Source organism: Natrix helvetica (assembly GCF_964273705.1).
Source record: "Natrix helvetica genome assembly, chromosome: 4".
NCBI lineage: Eukaryota > Metazoa > Chordata > Lepidosauria > Squamata > Natricidae > Natrix > Natrix helvetica.
In genome coordinates, this window is record NC_138550.1 from 139,287,174 (window position 1) to 139,308,654 (window position 21,481).

At 37.9% G+C, this 21,481-nt stretch overlaps 2 protein-coding genes across 2 annotated transcripts; one reads left to right on the forward strand and one right to left on the reverse strand.

The window, feature by feature from the left end:
• Nucleotides 1-1,235: 1,235 nt before the first annotated feature.
• E2F5 (E2F transcription factor 5) lies at nt 1,236-15,658 on the forward strand. The gene is made up of 9 exons (XM_081951017.1): nt 1,236-1,648; nt 5,323-5,432; nt 6,396-6,557; nt 7,501-7,544; nt 8,081-8,145; nt 8,890-9,136; nt 10,418-10,609; nt 12,200-12,244; nt 14,976-15,658. Exons 1-9 carry the CDS (start codon nt 1,475-1,477, stop codon nt 15,083-15,085), a joined length of 1,149 nt encoding a protein of 382 aa, XP_081807143.1. The 5' UTR covers nt 1,236-1,474; the 3' UTR covers nt 15,086-15,658.
• RBIS (ribosomal biogenesis factor) lies at nt 12,900-20,036 on the reverse strand. Its single transcript, XM_081951018.1, has 5 exons — nt 19,841-20,036; nt 17,796-17,912; nt 16,916-17,032; nt 15,674-15,780; nt 12,900-13,588 (listed from the first exon to the last, which is right to left on the reverse strand). Exons 2-4 carry the CDS (start codon nt 17,907-17,909, stop codon nt 15,712-15,714), a joined length of 300 nt encoding a protein of 99 aa, XP_081807144.1. The 5' UTR covers nt 17,910-17,912; nt 19,841-20,036; the 3' UTR covers nt 12,900-13,588; nt 15,674-15,711.
• Between the last annotated feature and the right edge of the window lie 1,445 nt (nt 20,037-21,481).

Sequence of the window (21,481 nt, forward strand, 5' to 3'; positions counted from 1 at the left end):
ATTCCATTAAAGCTAAACAGTATAATATATTAGGAGATTGGAGGTGATTAAAAGGACTGAATTTTATTCCTGAAAGGCTATATAGCCTTAAAAATGGCGACATTGCATCAAAAGGATTTAGGTATTACAATCCTATGTTTGACTGATTATTGTGAAAATGGCTTTATGAAAATCATTAGAACTACTGTCAATAAACTCAAAGAGCAGAGATTGGCAACCCCTGAAACTAAAATGCTCAGAGTTTCTCTGTGATTGAGATGGGCGGTCTCTAAATTTGATATATAAATGAGCAAAATAAAGTGGTATATATCATTGTTGCTATTTTATAATTCTAAGAGGATGAAATAGTTTCCTTTTTATTATATGTTTGAATAGAAATTATATGTATAAAACTGAGGTTTTGAAATATCTGTAAGGTAAAGTATGAATTTTGATTTCTTTTTTTACAACTTTTATGGTTTTATTGCCTATACTTTCCCTACTTGAAAGGATTATTCAGTTCAGGTACCTTTGCCATTGTTCCTTGTATTCAAAGCCATTGTCAGATCTTTGCCAAATTTACACAGTACTTATAAACCATCTTTATTAGCACCCTTTAAAAAGCAATCCTTTTTTAAACATGAGCATTTAAAGAACACTTTGAAGGCCCCAATTAGGTAATCACATTCAATTGTTCACTCATTATAAGAATCCACATAAAAGCATCACTGACAGATGACTCTTAAAATCTTCTTGACTCATCCCTTGAAGGGAAAGTCGCCCATTTTCAATATAATTCAACCAGGTCTGAATGGAAACATACTTAACAATTAATTTAAAACTTCCGACCCCTTTTTGCGTGAAAACGGACACCCCAAGAACCAGAACCCTCTAGACAGAATTGAGAATCATCCTCTGCAAGGGTGGGAATGCTCCAGTTTTGTGCAAGCTTGAAAGCAGAAGTCTTAAGGACTTCTAGTCAATTTATATGTTTTGTTTTATTTTCTAGTCATTTTATAGAAATATTTCTGGATCTTAAGATGAACGTCCTTCAAGGCAGATCCAGAACTATACAACAGGTCCTAGCTGTTCAGCTGGAATGATGGGAGTTGTGGTTGCAGAAAGTTCCACCGTTGCCAATTGGAGAAAGTTTCATTTTAACACAAGTGGGGAGGGGGCGGGGAAGAGCCGGACTTTGGGGGAGCTTGCAAAGCTGAAAAGGCAAACGTTTCCTCCTCGAAGAAAACAAACCTCTTTTTTTCTCCCCCTTCCCTACACAAAACTTTGTCTCCCAGCAACTCAGAGGCGGCGTCACTTCCTCCTCCACCCCCCCCCCCACCCAGCAAGCAAGGCTGCGAGGCCCGGAGCTGCTCCATTCAGGGCCAGCTGTGCTCGCTGGCGGCCGGGGAGGAGAGGAGGCCGTCCACGAGGGCCACGTGGGGCCGCCGCTGCTGCCGGGGAAACCCACTGGCCGAGGAGGCTGGAGCGATGCAGCATGGCCGCGGCGGCGTTGGCCGAGGCGGTTTCTAGCAGCGGCGGGAGCCTGGACGGCAGCGGGGGTTGCAGCGGCAACAGCAGCAGCCGACACGAGAAGAGTCTGGGGCTGCTCACCACCAAGTTTGTGTCGCTGCTGCAGGAAGCCAAGGACGGCGTGCTCGACCTGAAGGCGGTGAGCTGAGAGGTGGGGGGGGGGAGGTGGGGGGTGTATGTGGAGGAGGTTGGAAAGGGAAATAAGGAGGTCTGAAAGATCAAGCCTCTCCTCCCCGCGGGAGCTTTTTCCTCCCCTGGTGCATCAGCAGCTTCCTACCTGGGTTCTGCAAGGAAAACGAACTGGAAATTGCGGGGTCGGGGAAGGGTAACTCGTGTTTTTCCAAAACTGCCCGTCCCCCCCCCTCCTTCACTCTTAAAACAAAGGTTTAAAACAACAACAAAAAAATACCAAGCAGGCAAGCAAGCAAGCATACATCCTGCATAGTTATCACACCCGTGTCACCAAATGCATCAGAAAAAAAACGTGTTCAGGTTATGCGGTTGGTGGCCACTTTTCTCCATCATGTCTATTTTATTTTTTAAACAGCCTTGTACAGTGGGTTGGGGAGAAGTCTTCTGATTTACACCTGTATTAACTTGCATTAAGCAAAGCCACCCTTTCCTCCTCAAGAGCTCTTTTTTCTTCAAAGTCCCTCCTTCCTTTAATCCCCCTTTTCACTTATGCAAACAAACCTGAGAGGTTGGGTTAGCCTGCAATAAAGTTTCTGGCCATAAGGCATATACTACTTTGCTGTAGGCTGAGCAGAGATTTACATTCAGGCCTTTCTTCGGTCTGTAAATCACCCTTCTCCCATTCTCTGTGTGGTGAATTAAGATGCTAATGCCACTCTTCTCTGCCCATATTCAAGATAAATATAGTAAGAGATGTAAGGGTTGCGATGCTATTAATTCTCCCTGGGTAAGCAGTGGAACAATGAATGTTCCTTTGTTCCTGAGAAAATCTGCAGGTAGGATTGCGGCCTAAACATTTGTGGCTTTATCAAGAAATAAGTTTGGGTGAATGCAATGGAACTTATTTTCAAATTAAATTAATCAAGTTCTGCTTGGTAAAGTAGATTTATCTAGTGTTAAAAGAGTGAAATTACTTTCAGGGTACAAGCCAGGCACCAACTAGCATTGATACTCTGCTTAGTCTTGATTATATCCTGTCTAAGGCAGAAATAAATAATCTGTGGCCTCAAAACACCTGTTTTTTAAATCTGGATTGTTGAAAACTGACATTCACCATTTTGAATTGGAGTACTGCAATATAGTTTCCCAAATAGGTACCGTATTTTTCGGAGTATAAGATGCACTGGAGTATGAGACGCAGCAAGGTTTAAAGAGGAAAATTTTTAAAAAAAGTTTTTGCACTCTGCAAACTTTCCAAAAATGGCCCATTTGTCACAAACACAGGTCCGTTTCCCCCCCCCCCCCAAAAGGCATGACAAACCTTTAGGGAGCTTGCAGAGTGCTCCGGGGGGGGGCAAAAAACGAGCAAAAATGGCCCATTTTTCGCAAAAACTGGTCCGTTTTTCATTTTTTAAAAAGGGCATGGATAGCCTTTAGGGAGCTTATAGAGGACGGGGGTAAAATTGAGCAAAAACCAGGCCGTTTTTCACGCATTTCTGCCCTCCCCAGCCCCCAGCAGCTCTCTGAAAGCCTCCTAAAAGCTATGCACGGCCATTTTGGTGAAGGGGGTAGGGTTTTGGGAGGCAAAAAATGCTGTATTCAGTGTATAAGCCGCACCCAGATTTTCAGCCTCTTTTTGAGGGAAAAAGATACGTCTTATACTCCAAAAAATACGGTATGTCATAGTCAAAATACAAAAGATCACTGCGCCCCATCCCAATTTTCATTTTAAAAAAACCCTGTCCTTTTCTCCAGCCTTAATTGTAACTGTGGGTCTGGCCATAAAAACGTCCATTGTTATTCAAAGGTAGGCCTAGACACTTGCTTAATGGTAGATCATTTTTACATGCTAGAGAGTTTCTCTGTGTGTTAACATTGCTTCCCCCCCCCCCCTCTTCCATTCAATCGTGCCCAATTTTCTGATACTGCTTGGACAAGTTCCTATAATTTTATTGGCAATTTTTTTCAGAAGTAGTTTGCCATTGCCTTCTAATTACAGCTGAAAAAAAAAGACTGGTCCAATGTCATTCAGCTGGCTTTGTGGCCGGGTTTGGACTAGAATGCATAGTCTCCTGATTTCTAACCTGATGCCTTAATCACTACACCAATGGCTGCCAGTTCACACATGATTTAAACAAGCTGAACCCCAGATCAATTTTCAATCAGATAAATAACATGATTTACATAAATAAATGGATGGATGGATGGATGGATGGATGGATGGATGGATGGATGGATATAGTCAAGTTACCTGGCAAAGGCTAGGACTAGTTGCTGTAATTTTCTAGGTAGGATTTTTAGCAGTAATTGCCATTATCTTCTTCCTGGGGTTAAGAGAGAGTGACTAGCTTAAAGTTACGCAGTTGGCTTTGTGCCTAAAGCACAAAATCTCTTGGTTTCTAGTCTGTAGTCAATCTCTACATCAGACTGATTCTCATTTTATATATGTTAGGTACATGAAACTTGCTGGAATATAAAATAAACTTTTACTAATTTTGGTTACAAAATGAACTATTACACCATTAATTGAAGGAGCAAAAAAGATGTTTCATCCAGTGAGTCATTAAAATAGTATTAAAGTAAAATCTACTTTGCTTTTATTGAGAAAATTTAGGCGGCCTGCTCTTCCAAGGGTTTACATTGGATCCATGCCAATATAAAAATTACTGGCTTAAATCTTGGGCTGCTAATCACTTTGACTACTGCTTACAGACTGAAATTCACTCTCTTTCTGCCTTGTTTTTAGTAGAACTCGGGATGAAGTAAGGTACCATGTGGCTAAGAATATCTGTAATGATAGCATTTGAGTTATGTGGTTTCATTTTTTTTGCCCATAAGGTACATAATACATGGGACTGAGCTGGTGAAATCCATATGCCTATATATAATAATACAATACAATAGCAGAGTTGGAAGGGACCTTGGAGGCCTTCTAGTCCAACCCCCTGCCTAGGCAGGAAACCCTATACCATTTCAGACAAATGGCTAGCCAACATCTTCTTAAAGACTTCCAGTGTTGGGGCATTCATAACTTCTGGAGGCAAGTTGTTCCACTGATTAATTGTTCTAAATTTCAGGAAATTTCTCCTCAGTTCTAAGTTGCTTCTCTCCTTGATTAGTTTCCACCCATTGCTTCTTGTTCTACCCTCAGGTGCCTTGGAGAATAGTTTGACTCCTCCTTTAAAATGTGGCAAAATAACAAGTGGAAATCCATGGTAAACTTTACACTTCTGATACACAAAAGTATATCAGAGATGGAGTTACCTGTCTTTGCAACAGTGACTTGCCATTTTCCGTTCTTTTCCATCCCTTTTCTTCCATGAAAATGATACATTATTCTTCTGATCCCTGTTCAAGAAGGTTCCACTATCTTTTTGACTCTTCCGCTCCCTCTCACCCACTGGACTCATGCATGGCTAACTCCAAAAGAATTTCTTTCCACGTGGGGAGTTCCATAGGCATGTTTTCAGGAGGTCACTTGTATAGGCATTCTGTTTGATTGCCCCTGTTCCACAGGCAGGGAGGGTGGTCCGAGGTCTCTAATTGTGCATCTGTCTCCTTGGAAGGTTGTGATTAATATTCCCTAGGAGGCTTGTACAAATGCACTGCAGCTGCCTAATGAGCCTCTCCTTTTGCCCTTCATCTCCATGCATTGTTCTTTTTTCTTCTTTCTCTTCCCAGGCTGCTGATACATTGGCTGTACGGCAGAAAAGGCGGATCTATGACATCACCAATGTTTTGGAAGGGATAGATCTTATTGAAAAAAAGTCAAAAAATAGCATCCAGTGGAAGTAAGAGAATTAGTTGATGGATACTTTTAGATGCATGCTGAAAATTTGAAGAGTAACTGTCTTCCATGAATGTGATAAATGTATGAGTTTTAAAGGGATTTGAATTTATTTTGTATATTTTATTTATTGGGAAACTTCCAAGCTATGCTTTACAGATAAACTCAAGAGCTCACAATAGAAACTTTTATTCTATCTTGCAAAACCATAACAATATGTAAATATCCTGACCAATCAGGATAAAAGACTCAACAATGTAAATTAACCAAAGTCCTGTGAATCAGTGTGAGCTTCAGGTGATTTTAAAGCCTACAAGACTGGGCATCCACCATAAGTCACCTCAAACCATGAGATGAACAAGAAATATATTATGATTATATCCAAATAAAAATAAATTAATGAACAGAGAAAGAATTTATAAAAATTGAGGTTGTCCTATTTCACCTTTCCACAATGCAAATTGCTTGCCAATAAAGCACATTAAATTGGCATTCCTGATAGACCTTACTATTCACTTCTCAATAATATCTACCAGTGATTACCAATTTGTGTATTTTTGGCAGGCAGCATATTTCAGACAGTAAGAAACATCAGCAATAGGACATATGTTTTATGCCAGTGCCCATAAAAAACCTTTTCCCCTATTAGAAATTGGGTAATATAATTTTTTCAATTTTAGGATACATGCTGAGGATATAATATATGAAAATAGTTTCTTTCAAATATTTTTCTTCCTTAGTATGACACTTAACATTTTTATATTAAGGAGTCTTCTGTATAGCAATATTAAACTCTTTGCCTCATGTGCTAAAATCAGATAAAAAAGATGAAAACACTATTGAACCATTCTTTCTATCACTTGGGCTGGAAAGGAAAACTGGCACTTTCAGGCCCAGCTGAGCAGCTTGAAAGTCTGAAAATCTGCTTTTTGTCACTTCCCAATATTATTAACTTTTTTTCTCTAAGAGGTGTAGGGGCTGGTTGTAATACAAAGGAGGTCATCGAGAGACTGAGATACCTTGAAGCAGAAATTGAAGAGCTAGAAATAAAAGAAAAGGAACTGGATCAGCAGAAACTGTGGTTACAACAAAGTATAAAAAATGTTAAGGAAGATTCCATCAATAAACGATATCCTTTGATATGTAGTATAATTTGTATATTTTGTATAAATTGTATAATTAGAAACAACTAGTGCATATGTGCAAAGGGAACCTTTACCTTTTACCTTTTTAAATAATTTGTTAGAGTAGGACAAGCCTTCCCCTGGGCCCTTCTGTGTCTTTAACATTAATTCTAGAGATGAGATTGGGGCAGAAGACGGAGGAACTGGAATAGGATAACCCAGTTCACAAGTATATTTCTGTTGCTGTTGCATTGCCTGTATATTAATTTTACATTCGTTGCCTCCACATCCAGGTTATGTTAGTCTAGAGCAGAAGTTCTCAACTGTTTCTTCACCACGGAGCCCTTTAAATACCTTTTGTGGCCATAGACTATATTGACTATGGACCCCCAAGACTTGACTCAAGATTTAAATCATAACATTTCTTCAAGCCTTCGTGGGTTACATAGTGGCCCCCCAGGGGTCTGTGGAGTACAGATTGAGAACCACTGGTCTAGAGTATCTGTAGGATATTTGGCATTGCACTGAATTTGAATGGTTTATAGAATTTTTTCCCAGAGTTGTAAAACTACAGAATGGCACATTTGCTTGAGACTTAGTTCCCTGTTAAAAAGTCATCACTTTCAGTCTGGTAGTTCACAAAGTCATATTAAAATGAACGAAACCATTTCATGAGGTTTAATTTGTTTTTAAGGGTATGGGATATTCGTTTTTTGTATTAGTTTTAATGACACACCTGTACACCGCCCCGAGTCCCTTCGGGGAGAGGGGGCGGTCTAGAAATACTGAAAATATAATATATAAATATATTATTTTTAAATGATGCAATTTCACTCATGGGTGATGAATGCCACACAGAATATTTGAACTACTAGTTATACCTCTCTTAAAATCTCACCAACTATATGTAATCAATTTATTTTTATACAATTCCTTGACAAGACCCACTTTTTCATATATCACTCATGAAGACATTTGTGACTGCTTCAGTGGTAAGATAAAATATTTAAGTCTGCTTGCAAATTATTTTTCCTACATGAGACACACAGGCTGTGTGATTAGTGATAATTTAAGCATATAGCAGTTGTTTTTCCAGAGATCTTGCCTCATAAAATCCCCAGGAGCCTTTTATCTAATAAGATATAACAATAACATCTGCTAGTCGCTGCAGTGTGCTGTCAATTTGTACTGTAATATATAATCTGCTCTGTATCTTTAATTCCTTTTCAGAGAGTAGAACACATTCGGATTTCTGTCTAAAGATCAGAGCAGTAGGAAACAGCACCCAGATGGGACAGTAATGAAACTTGAAGAATACAAAGAAAAGTAAAATGGCCAATGTAGAATCAAATAGGACTGTCTTCTCATTAAAGCATGACTTATGATTTACAGAGCTGTTGCCATGCCTTATTTGCCATGTGCATTAAAACATGGAGTTTCAGACTGAATTGACATTGAACTGAAGGAATGCATATAAAAATATAAACAAATGCATTCAATTAAGATTTGACTGTTTCTCCATAAACAGGAGATACACTACTAGCAATTCAAGCACCTTCTGGTACACAGTTAGAAGTTCCTGTGCCACATGTGGTATGTAGAAATAACCATTTTGATTTAATTGGAACGGAATTTATTGAATATCCATTGCACAAAGCATATAATTTACAATTGTTATCTGTTAGTCTCACAAATTGTTTTAAAAGATGCAGTGTTCAGTAATTCAATTATCCATCTAAATGATTGCAAATGATGTAAGGATTATTTAAATTGCAGCTTGGTGGTGTGAAGATAATGATTCAATTGAATAGTATTTGCCTTTATTCATCAACTTCATTTTGAAGCCTGTATACTGCTGAAGAAATGACTACATTGCACTTAACTATAAAATGTTATATCATTCCAGAGCCGTATGTTTAGCTGGTAGCTCCTTCTGTGATTAGCCACAGAATTCACTGTATTTCAATTTATTTTGAAATAGAGTTCTCTTTTTGCCTTTCTGTGAAAATATTAGATATGTAAATATAAAATACTTTTATTATTGAAGAATTTTGCTTTGTGGTTGTGCATTTTACTTGTTTGTAATATTTTACTCCATTAAACTGCTAAATAAGTAAATGTTTTGTAAAAATAATTTTATAAAAAATGCCAATCCCATATTGAACAAAACGAGTGTTAACTAAAGAAAGAAAGCATGTTAGCAAACTGATTTCCTAGTGTTGGCAGTTCAAAACTTTCATTTATAATTTTGAATGGAATCAGTTTTGACTGACTATTGATTAATATTTCTGTTTTGATATAAAGCATGTTAAAACTTTCATTTTGCTCTCTCTAAAGGGACAAAAGAAATACCAGATCAATCTAAAGAGCAGCCTGGGACCTATCCATGTACTGCTCATTAACAAAGAGTCCAGTTATTCCAAACCGGTTGTTTTCCCAGTACCTCCACCAGATGATCTCCTGCAGTCTGCAGTTCCACTGACTTCCCCTAAACCAAATGCAGATCCCCAGAGATTACAAGAGCCTTCAGACCTTAATCAGAAGCAATCCCTTCCACAAACTCCAGTGACAGATATACCAACAGGTGGGTATAGAAACTCTTTTCCTTCTCAGAAATTTGCCCAGAAAACTTGATACCATTGTTTAGATTTTTTGTACTCTTTTGTCAAGGGATGTGGTTATATCCTGTATAATTATTTAGACTAACTAGGTTATTTACAGACTAGATTTCTGAAATTTATATTTGTGTCCTATCTAAGTAAACAGTTAGGATGATAATCTTATAAAAATAATATATTTGCTAAAGAGAGAACTCTAAGCTAGTGGAACATTGTGGCTTATGTGGTTAGGATGCTGGGCTGATGATTGGTAGGCTTGTGTTTGAAACCTAGTTACTGCCGCGGAATGGGGTGAGTTCCTGTCAATCACTCCCACTGCTGCTGACCCAGCAGTTTAAAAGCGGACTACCGTGAGTAGATAATAGTGATTACTTCGGTGGGCAGCTTAACAAAGTCTCAATGGTTTTCTCATTATAAAAACAGTATTAAGAGTCACCTCAGGCTGTAAATCAAAATTCTTTAATCATGTTTGAGTGCAAGAATATCTTCATACACTAGGAAATTTAAGCATGGTATTCTATTTGATCTGCACTGAAATGAAAGGCTATTCCTAATTACCCATGGCTTTGCCTTCTACCCAAGCTGAGATACTATAGTTTCCAACTTTAGAATTAATGACCTTAAACCAGTCTTTCAAATTTGTTTTAAAATTCCAACTTGTTCTGAACAAAATGGGAAAAATAGCTAACTGGAAACATAATTTGATTGTTGTCCATCATCAAGAAAACAACATGAGTCTGCATAAATAAAAATCTTGCAATACTGAGTATGTTCTCTGCCTTGAATTATTTATAAAACAATAAAGGTGGGAAATAAAACAAACATTTTGAATTACTAGGTAGTGCGATTAGCTAACTAGTTACTTATGTGCTAGCTGGTGTAAAAATGGCTTATCTCTCTAATCGTATCTTTTGCTGATACTAGTAATTATGAGGTGGCATAAATCACCAAAAATATATATGAAAATTTAAACAATGCTCGCCTCTTGGAAAAATGCCAAATTTGACGGGATTTTAGTTTTTGACTGAAATAATACGGGAGCATGCTGAAATCCTGCAGGATTTCATAAATTCTTGAGATATTATTTTATTGAATTGTTGTGCATCTTCCAGAATCGCTTTCCGCGAGATGGACGGCCATATAGATGAATAAAATAGAGGTTGCCAACCTGTGCTCTTTTTCAATATTTGCTTATTGCATTGAACTATCATGTTGGATTTTAACTTGAAAAATTTCCACTACTCTAGATATCACTTTACAAGGAAGCCCAGCTCCTGAAACACTGTGTGCCAGTATTCCAGATTCCGAGTTGTATGATAGCCTTGTAACCGAAACCACGCCTAGCTCAACAATCCTCCCTTCTTCTTTCCTTCCACTGGATGTCAATAGTATTCTAAAGTCGAACACATTTGACATAGCAAAGATGGATGAACCTGGAGGTAAAGATCATCTTACATTTATTTATTCATTTGATTTTTTTTAAATCCTGCCTTTATTGTTTATAAATAACTCAAGGAAGAAAACATACCTAATATTCCTTCCTCCTCCTATTTTCCCCCACAACAGCCCTGTGAAATAGGTTGGGCTGAAAGAGGGTGACTAACCCAAGATCACTCAGCTAGTTTTCATGCCTAAAGTGGCACTAGAACGCTTGACTCCTGGTTTCTAGTCTGGTGCCTGAACCACTAAATCAAACTAAATCAATCTAATTGTTTAATGTTAATTGGGCAGTATCCAGAAATCCAAAACTTGAAAAGAATGAAACCTTTCTTGTTTAGTAAAAATGCTTAGCTGCTTTATTTTATTTTTAAAAAGAAGTCTTATAATTGACCTTATTTCTGGGGTCAAGCCTTTTCATCTATAGCTATTTTATAATCACTGCATATGGTACTGAGCCAAAAGTCCATGGGTCCAGGATAATATAGCCAATTTCTTGCATCTAGAATGCAATATATTACATCTCAAGGATAATTCTTACTGCCAATATCTGTTTGACCAGCTTTTCCTTTATGACACTAGAGATACTCTGATTGGCTAAAAGCTATTGTAGTGGCCCAGATACAATACACAAATGCTTGTCCTCATCCTGGAAGCAATAAAATGGAAAAACTTCTATCTGTTCATTTCAGCAACATCCTGCTTTCCGCTTCTCTCCAAATCTTTCATTATGCTTCATAGATAAATCTTTGGAAAGGGAAGTACCGAGAAAGAGAAGATCGTGGCTAAGAATGAGACCTTCCTAATTTAGGTTAACCCTGTATCTAAGTGGATATAGCATGAAGAGAATAGTATTTTAAATAATCTTAATGCTCACTTCTTGGAATCAACAGTGACATTAAAAACGTTATACCACTTGAACATGCTATGCCCACAATTTTTGAAAACATAAGGTTAGAAGGATTGCCAATATCCCTGACACGTTTTGATAAAACGTTTCTCAAACTTTCTGTGTTTTATGAAAATGATTTAAAGCAGTTTTTGATTGTCTCCTAGTTGATGTTTCTGGTTGCTGGCCAAGGGCTTAGTTTTTCTTAGTGTGTGCTTCATAACTGCCATGGGGTTAGATTTTTTTTTAATCCTGATCCTTGTAACTTGAGATCACAGTATTGGGTGTGGCACAGCTTTGTGTTCATTTCACCAAGAGCAGCTTACATGAAATGTTAGAATTCCAAAAGAAAGTTTTGAAGAAATTAATTGAAGCTAGATTACTTGAATACTGTATTTTATTAAAAATAGATCGTAATCTTGTAACTTCCTTTAATTCATTAGCTAAATTCATATCCCACATGCTGAGGCAGGTAATCTTTTTGAGGGTGAAAAAGGCTTTTTGGAGGTTTGAAAATTAATAAGTTTGTTTAATAAAATGTGTGTGTTAGATTTGTTGGGCTCAATATAGTATTTTATGTTTTCACTTTTTTGGCATTACAGTAGAAATTAGGGGAGGTTAAATGAGATATTTTGATTTTTCTTAGGCATTTTGGTTTGCCATTTCTCTATATGCATAGTTGTGAATTTACCTTTGTCGACAGGTATTACTAACAGTGATATCATTGATGAACTGATGTCCTCCGATGGTAAGTTTCTTATATTATAAAATTTGATGTAAAAATGTAAAAATTGCACTTTACAAGTTTGCACAAGTGTTAGTTCATGATTCCATTTTTGGATGGATGTACATCAGTAAAAATCAGAATTTCATTCATTTGGTGTAAAAGATTTGGGCACTGAATTTTCCACTTAACTAGTGGCATCTATATTTATTACTTCAATTAAAACTAATGTCCTGACATTTGCGAGGAAGCACCTGTAGTCCAACCAACCTGCTCTAATTCAATAGGCTGTGAATTAGTAGCACACTTCTCTGCAGTAGACATAGAAATACTGAAGGTCATTAGTAGCCATTGTGGTCAAAGTGGAGTTGCTGAAAAAAGTCTCCGCTTACTTTTGGAAAACTGCCTCATTCAAACCTATGGTTCAAATTGAATAATTTAATAGATGAAATGGTACTATTACAGCAGTATTAAGATATACTGAGCCATGGTAGTGCAGTAGTTAGAATGCAGTACTGCACTAACTGCTCACTCCAGGACATTGATCATGACTGGCTCAAGATTGACTCAGCCTTCCATCCTTCCGAGGTTGGTAAAATGAGGACCCAGATTGTTGAGGGCAATATGCTGACTCTGTAAACCATTTAGAGAGGGCTGTAAAGAATTGAAGTCCAAGTGCTATTGCTGTACCCATTTTTAGTTTTTAAATACCAAGCTGCATTTTGGAGGAGGGTGAAAATGAAAACAGCTGTTACTTTAATATAGTTAGTCAAAATCCAAGCCAAAATTTTCATATTGCCCAAATTTAAACAGTAATTCCATATTCTGGGGCAAACTAAAGTAAGGGATTTACTAACCTCTGGCACTTGTTCAAACAGGGGAATTCAGTTCAATATTAAAGTACATATTTTTGTTTTTCCTATTAATTTTCCACTCATTATGTAAAATTTTGAATAAGTCAGAAATTATTCTGTCTACAGCAAAGAAATATAATTATATTTAATGTACAAAATCCTTTTATCTTACATTTTAAAAAGTACTCAGAGAAACTTGATCAATAACATTAGACGGTAGTGATTTAAGTGTTTACATCACAATTTCACTTTAAATTATAATTTCAGCTAGTAAGTATAGACCAATGTCCCAAATCCAGCTCTCTGTTGATAAATTGGCTCTTAGCTATGCATAGACTAAAGGGATAATATTTTTTTTAAAAAAAAACATCTTGAAATATTTCCTCAATTGCTTAAACTAGGGCCACTTTGGAGAGTATTAGTTTTCCAATTCATTATATAAAATCCAGGTATTCCAATATTATTGTATACACTTAGATTTCCAGTGTTGAAAGCTATGTGTTCCATTCTGTATCTGGAATAAAAAAAGACAAAGGAAAACCATTTTTACTATAAAGATTATCCAAATATCATTCTTACTATTTCTTCAAAGGTTATGCATAAAAAACACATTTTAAAATGATAACAGGTAAACCACCTATGAAAAGATAGAAAGCCAAGAATTCCTTAATGCTTTGTATTATGAAGCTTTTGGTTGGAAGTTACTATGAAATATCTAAAAATCCATGTCACAAAGAAATAAGCCTTTGGAGGTCAGGCCAAACTTCAGCCTCATCCTTCACTTTTTACTGGTTCCTTAAATTCTGCCTATAGATAATACTGGCTTAATAATTTACTTGTGCTTGCACATTAGATAATGTACTTGTACGTTGTACACGTACAACTGCATTGTAAAGGTATTTACTGTGAAGAATCATTTGTTTTGTTTGAATTTAAAATTAAAAAACTAGAATTGAAACAACTTACTAGCAGTATTTATTAATCACAGGAAATTTGTGAACTATGCTTTTAAAAAATATCTTTACTGAGTATTTTTAAGACAAGGAAAAGGTAGACAAAAATGAACTAAGGGAAAAATGTATTTGATAGTACAATAATATACCAGTGATAAACATCTTACACTAGCTTTTCTTTAAGTATAATCTTACATATTAATTTAATGTTTTTCTACCACTGACATTCCCATTATTGTTTAGCAATGATGACATCTGCATTGTGCATCCAGAATGTTATACCGTATTTTACTTGTTTGGTTTCTGAGTCATTTCTCACCATTTATAAATAAGGCAAATTCTGAAATGTGTGGGTTTTTTAAAAGTCTCTCAAGTCTGTGAACTCATTACTTGTTACATTAGCTTGATTAGAAAGGCATATGAACACCATAAATAATCCAGGAGCTAGTGCAGTGGTGGGCTGCTGCTAGTTCACCTGAACTGGTAGTTCTGAGCACTGGTTGCACCACCACCCTCCCGCTATCCGGTCCTAGAGATCTCACTTTCCCACTTGCTCGCCCCACCCCGCAGCCAAGCTGCTTTGTGCACCACTCCCATTGAAAAAGTCTTGTTTTAAGTGTTGCGCGCAAATGTGGAAGGCACTCACGCGTAGCACGCAAGTGTGAAGCGGGCATGCATGATCACATTTTCGACAAACTGGTTGTTAAAGTATGTGCAGCCCACCTCTGAACTAGTGGCATAAGATCTTCCAAATTCTAGAATAAGAGTAAGATATACTTTAAAACCTGAGACTAGAGAATGGAACTATGTAGTATTAGTGGTGCTGGGACCTGAAAGGAGAAGGGGAATGTTCCACTTGCACTCACACTTATCAGTGAATCAATATAATGATGCTTACTAACTGTTCCTGAATATTAACCAAGTATAACTTAAGATACTGTCTTACAGTTTTTCCTCTGCTACGACTGTCTCCAACACCTGGAGATGACTACAGCTTCAACCTGGATGATAATGAAGGAGTCTGTGATCTCTTCGATGTTCAGATCTTGAACTACTAGATTTGATGCAACCAGATTTCCTTATCTACCTCTAACTATGTAATACAGTAGATGCAGTTTTATAATTCAAGTATTTAAAATAATGAATGCAAAACTCCATGACTGACCAATGCTGGGCATACATTTTTTTAAACTATTATTGTGAAGAGTTTCTAAATGTAATGAAATGCAGAGCTGAACTGTTAAGAGTATCTCAGTACAGTTACTTATATGCCTATTTTTCTTTTAGGAAGCAAAATTCTTAATGCTGCTTCTCTGCTTCCATTAGAGCTAGCGAAAATCTGGTCTCTTAGGAACTCCCTATAATTATTCTGAAGTTTTGGCCATATGTTTCAAACTTCCACTGCCATTTGTAAAGTAAAGGACGATTTCTTAGGTTATTTCTCTCCCAGTTCCCTCGGGAAACCCCAAAACATTCTGTGGAGTGCCTTCTTTATTAGCACTTTAAATATCTTTTTTCCCTATATTTCTCACATTCCTAGATTAAGGAAAGCACTATTTGTAATTCATATTAAAGAACACCAATACTTGTATATTAACAAGATTTTTTAAAAATAAAAACTATACAAAAGATTGCTTGTGACATACCAAAAGATGTAATTTTCACATCGCTATATTGTTTTGTGCTACAACTGAGAAAGTAAGTTTGCAGCAGCATCCACATTAGCCGGTTTGTCTTCCAGGCTGTTTGGAATCTGAAGAAGGAAACATGCACCTTGAAATGTTCTGAGTACTAAAGATTTCAGCTAATATGGGCTTTTCTTGGGGATACAATTGTCAAAACATTTACCATATTTTTCGGACTATAAGACCCCCCTCCCAAAAGTGGGTGTAAATGTCTGTGTGTCTTAAAGACTGAATATGGCTCTGTTGTTGGTCTCCCGGAAACCCTCCCCCCCCCTCTGCATTCTGTTTTTGGTGAAGGGTTTGGGAAGCCTGCAGAGTGCTCCTGGGGGCTGGGGAGGGCAAAAAGGGGATGTGTGGGGGGTTTGGGAGGCTAAAAATGGGCCCGTTTTTTGTGAAGGCCAAAAACTTTTTTTCCTTCTTCAAATTTTAGGTGTGTCTTTTACTCCCGTGCATCTTATAGTCTGAAAAATATGGTACATAACATGTTTTGGAATAAGCAACTCAATGCTTTTTAGGCTGCTTTTGCTCAGACTGCAGAAATGCATGCAGTAGGTTTTTTTTATGTCTGCCTTCATTACCAATTGATGGGAGTTGGGGGGGCACACTACAGTTTGCAGAAATGCATTTTAAAATATTGCTACAGAAAAATAGACTGTGAATACTATAAGAAGAGCACCAGATAATCTTTGCAGTTGGGAAATATGTTTATCAACTTAAGGGTTAGAGAATATTTTAGAATGGTTTCCTCCCCTTGCCTAAATAATAATTGAGATGATTTGTTCTGAGGTGCAACATACACATTTTAGCCAGGATGTGGACAAAACCATAGATGTAATATATCAAGACCTCAATGTCCAGGAACAATATGATTGGTCAAATTTCCAACTTCTAGAAATTAGAAAGCTAAAAAAAAAACCTATACAAATGGCTGCCTATCCACATGACTCTCAGACATAGGATCAGGAAGTGTGTGAAGATTCACATAATCTCTCCAAAAGGTAAGAGAATGTATTTGGTTTGCAAAAACATTTTAGGGGGGGGGGGGGAGGGATGAAAGCAAGAAACATCACTCCTTTCGGCTGTGTTGACTATTTTTATCACAAAGGGTCAGACGTGTGTTTAAACTACCTTTGGTTAAATCATCCCATTCTCCCCCAAAAGATACACAGATCAGAATTTGTCTCCATATGAACGAATTCTTACCCGAAGTTTCTTTGAAGAATCTGGTGGAACAGTTTTGGACAACTGTTTAACATTTCTCTGTATTTCTGTAAATACCATATCTATCTTGTGAACTTTTTCATCATTCACTATATTTATCTTTTGAGAAAAAAGAAAAACAATTTGGCCTTTTTTATATCAAGATGAAAACGAAGCACAAAAGTACAACTACTCTCATGAATCTGTTTAATCTTCATTAACTTACAGTGTAAAGGTTTAGGACATAAAGCAAATAATCAAGATAAGCATTCCCACATTTTTAGTTGTTTTCTTTAGTAGAAAGAGTTAAATATTTGATGTTTAAAAATTAGAGTCCTAAGTAGCCAAAGGAATTAATAAATCAAATCCATAATACTTTCACTCCATATACTATAATACTTCATTTTCTGTGCTGCTACACCTGTTGATAATTCAAGCTGCTTATTCTGTAGATTCTGTATGTTGCTATGCAACTGCATACACAAATATAGCATAGTTTTGTATATAACTTGGCAATGCTCTTATCAATTAGTTTGACTAAGAAATCCCAACACAAAATGTGTTTTTCCCAACTATTACATCGGGTTCAACATCATAGCAACCTTATCAATCAGACATAGAGTTCCACTCTAGAGAAAGCATGGAGAATGCATTGTATTCACTTTTGGAGCATTCCCATAGCCGGTGTTCTTGATGCATGGGATTTCAATTGTCAGAATTCCTACAAAAAACATTCCACCAAGGAAAGTGACTTTATATAGACCTGGGAATAAAGCTCGTATAGCTAAATAACAAAAGTCTTAAATTTTTTTAAACCCTAATTTAATGTGTACAGCATAAGCACACATTTTTAAAAAGTATCACAGAATCATCTAGTACATACCTTTTTTAGATTGGTTGCCACTGGTTTTGTTTTACTTTTAGCCTTTAGTATTTTTTTATTGGCTATATGGAATACATTGGCCTGTTTCAATCCTTTTGCCTTATTCTTGCCCATGATCTAAAGAATGTAAATATTTTAAAATTTTGTAATTATTAGTCAAACACTCAAGGTGATTATTTAAATAACATCTATTTCACTAGTTGGGAAATATCATTTCTAGTATATTCATTAGTGAATGAATTATTGAAGGATGAATTTTCAGAAGCAGACTTCTTTCATCAATTGCTGTTTGTTGTGATCTACCTTTTTATTACAAATATATTATCTATTGTGTATTTCTGCATGAGGAGGTTCCTTTGTTCTAGTTCTGGGCAATGTACTAGATCTTTTGTCATCTTTAATAATAATGCTGATAATGACTTTATTCACTAACACAACTAAAGAGACTTCCTAAATTAATTGTAGGAAAAATTAAAACCTGCATGAAAGAAAACAGCATTCTATAATATTGATACCATTGCACCTTTTAAGATGCAATAAAGTCATTTGGACACACGACTGACATTTCTCTGTATTCATGGTATGTTTTCTAATGACTAAACAGTGAATAATCATTTTGTTGACCTTCCATCCACCAATAACATTTTGTTTATCTCCACAAAGGTGGGTTTTTTAAAAAAAAAATCAGAATCAGCATATCACAAGTGGTTAGGACTTACCCATCACTACCCTTTTTTGACCCTTGTTTATCCCCCTTCTGTGGCTGTGGGAGGGGCACAAAGCTTTAAAACTAACAGACGTGGGAATATACAGAGTACTGTAATCACATTTCTGCAAAGCTGCCATACTTTGCTGACAACAGATGGCAAAGTTAACCTACCAACTTATCAGCCTTCTGGATAATAGAGAGTTGATTAGAAAAGGTAAAGGCCACTCTTCCTGCCGACTGGCTTTAACAACAGTGCTGGGCAACTCACAAGCAGAGTGAATTAAGGGCCGGGGTGAAATGAGAGACGCAACAGGACATAACCTACAGTATACAGATTCCAACCCCAAGGATTGAAAGGTGCATTTGCCAAGAGTTGATCCCCAAGCTAAATGTCATTGAACAGGCCTACTTATTTATATAGTTGCTCATATTTATTTAAAATGTGTTAACCGTAAAACAGTATAAAATTGAACAACAGAGTTGGAAGGTACTTTGGAGATCTTTTAGTCAAACCCCTGCTCAGCCTATAACATTTCAGACAAATGGTTGTCCAATTTCTTCTTAAAAACTTCCAGTGTTGGAGCGCCCACAACTTCTGGAGGCAAATTGTTCCACTAATTGTTCTAACTATAAAAATCAGCAGCAATGAAAATTAAAACAGAAATGAGGATTATTTTCGCACATTACTGGAAAAATGAAGATATACCACCAGATGAAGAAATAGTTAAAGATACTAGATTGTGCAGAAATGCATAAGATTGACATGGCCAATTAAGCAGGAAGAGGACATAGAATACTATCAAATATGCAATTTATTTTACCAATGGTTGGAAAAAAGGGTTGGAGGTTAAGAATGTAATTTGTATTGTTATGCAAATTAAATACCCAGACAATACGATGTTTATAAAGCGTTAAGAAATGTATTTAATAGAAAATTAAAAACAAAATTAAAACGGAAAAACCTGGCCCCACAGCCACACTTCTCTAGTGCCCCCCCTTCATTCAAAAACCACTCTGGCCTCGCCTTACTCCCTCGCCTGGGGGAAGAGCCAGGTTTTAAGGGCCCTTGGGAAGGACAGGCGATCTCGGGGGAAGAGCGTTCCAGGGGCAGGGCAAGGGCTGTTATTAGCCATGCTGGCCCGAGCCAGTCCTTAGCATTTTCTGGGCCAGGGGTCCCTAAACTTGGCAACTTTAAGACTTGTGAACTTCAACTCCCAGAATTCTCCAGCCAGCCACAGGTCTTAAAGTTGCTATGTTTGAAGACTTCTGACCTGGGCAGTAAAACCAATGCCGCACCGTTCGCCATAAAACGCAATTTACGATCTAGCAAACTCACCTTTTTATGATGTCCGAGGAGAAAGGGAATTGCAAGCGAGGAAACCCCAAGCGGGGGGGACAACGTTCAAATCCGGTCCCCTTACAATGTAGCTCTTCTTTGACTTTAGAGACGTACGCAACCCACGGGACGCCCTCCGGAAGCCGGTCCACGTGGAGGTGAAGCTCCACCTCTTCGGACTCGGCCAATAGATACTGCGCAACCGCCTCCGTCATTCTAGCGCGACGGATTGTTCTCCCTCCCCCACCCGCCCTAACCCCTCCCTCCCCCCACCTCCGAGCCCGGTTGTTGAACCTCTTCGGGATTGCCTTGTCCCCCTTCGGCGGGGCCAGGTGACATAGGCCTCGGCCCCGACTGCGAGTGAGGGAAAGGACGCGGGTGTTAATGGAAGAGCTGCCAGCTGTATCCATCCGGGCTCGCAGGCGCTTCGTTTTGAATAAGCCCAGCTGTTAGAGGCAGCTGGAACAGATGGCATAATCAGAATCCTGCTTTATCATGTCATGAATGTTCTAGATTGCGGAAATCTGGAGCATAAAATAATGGGTTGGGCCTCAGTGGTTCTACCTGATACAAGACAGATATGTGGGTTTAAATTGTAGAAAAATGCACTTAAGAATATCCTGGATTCCTATGTTCTTTACATATAATGTAACGTGCCTGAATTATACAGACCAATAAATGATAAAGGGAAGAGGAGAATTCATGTCTAATTTTAATTTGCCAAAGCATAGATGTGTGCTAAATGTTATTGTTATTCTGTACATTCATCCATATCAAAGCACTCAACGTTATGCGTTATGCACACACAATGAAGTGAATTATGCTGGTCAACACAACCTTCATATCATTTAACTCATTAGAGCAGGGGTGTCAAATTTGTGACCTCCGGATACATCATGCGCTGGCCATGCCCAAAACCCGTTTTAGAAAAGGGGAAAAAGTCCAGAGTATGGGAGCTCTACAACAACCATAGGGTTCATACTGGCTTACCAGCACAATAATTGGCCCAATTCTGTTCCCGCTGTCAGTCGCTACCAGCCTTCCGGTTGCAGAGAAACCTGGAATCCTGAATCACTGTCACCGTGTCTTCCAAGCAGACGATGCTGTTGCTAGAAAAGGATCACTTGCAGCCAAATTTGCTGCTGTTGTTGCCAACTGGCTGAAAGTTAACACTAGTTCTGCTTCCACCACATCACTACTGAATTGTCATCTGATTGGCAACATCTCCAGTCCAGCACTAAGTAGCTACACACTAAGTGTTAGATATTAGCATACATCGTAGTAAGTCTTCCCTCTGGTCCGCTGCTACAGCGGGAAACAGGTATCGTTCTGATTGGTCGAGGGGCGTACCCGATCCCTATAAAAGGGGAACCCTCCGACCACAGAGCAAGCTGGATCATTACTACTACTAATAAAGAGCTGTTAAGTCACTACGTGTCCGCAGTCTGTCTCTCGTTGCCCAGATCTAACATTGGCGACGAAGGTGGGATCGAGGGGCAGATAGGACGAAGAACGCTACCTCCAGAATCTCCGGATTTGATCCAGCCCAGGAATTCGGCAGAAATTCCGGCAGCCATCTCGGATCACCGCAGCGCGGCAATTTCAAACAGAGAAGATGGCGATGCATGCTCCCCCCGCTCC

What these genes read in the sequence shown, in the direction of transcription:
- RBIS (XM_081951018.1), bottom strand. Translation starts at nt 17,909, where the DNA reads ATGGGCAAGAATAAGGCAAAAGGATTGAAACAGGCCAATGTATTCCAT. An exon ending in TGGCAACCAATCTAAAAAAG is followed by an intron (nt 17,033 to 17,795) that starts GTATGTACTAGA and finishes TTTTCTCAAAAG; the next exon opens with ATAAATATAGTGAATGATGA. An exon ending in ATTCTTCAAAGAAACTTCGG is followed by an intron (nt 15,781 to 16,915) that starts GTAAGAATTCGT and finishes TTCCTTCTTCAG; the next exon opens with ATTCCAAACAGCCTGGAAGA.
- E2F5 (XM_081951017.1), top strand. Translation starts at nt 1,475, where the DNA reads ATGGCCGCGGCGGCGTTGGCCGAGGCGGTTTCTAGCAGCGGCGGGAGC. An exon ending in GAAGATTCCATCAATAAACG is followed by an intron (nt 6,558 to 7,500) that starts ATATCCTTTGAT and finishes GACAAGACCCAC; the next exon opens with TTTTTCATATATCACTCATG. An exon ending in CATTTGTGACTGCTTCAGTG is followed by an intron (nt 7,545 to 8,080) that starts GTAAGATAAAAT and finishes CTCCATAAACAG; the next exon opens with GAGATACACTACTAGCAATT.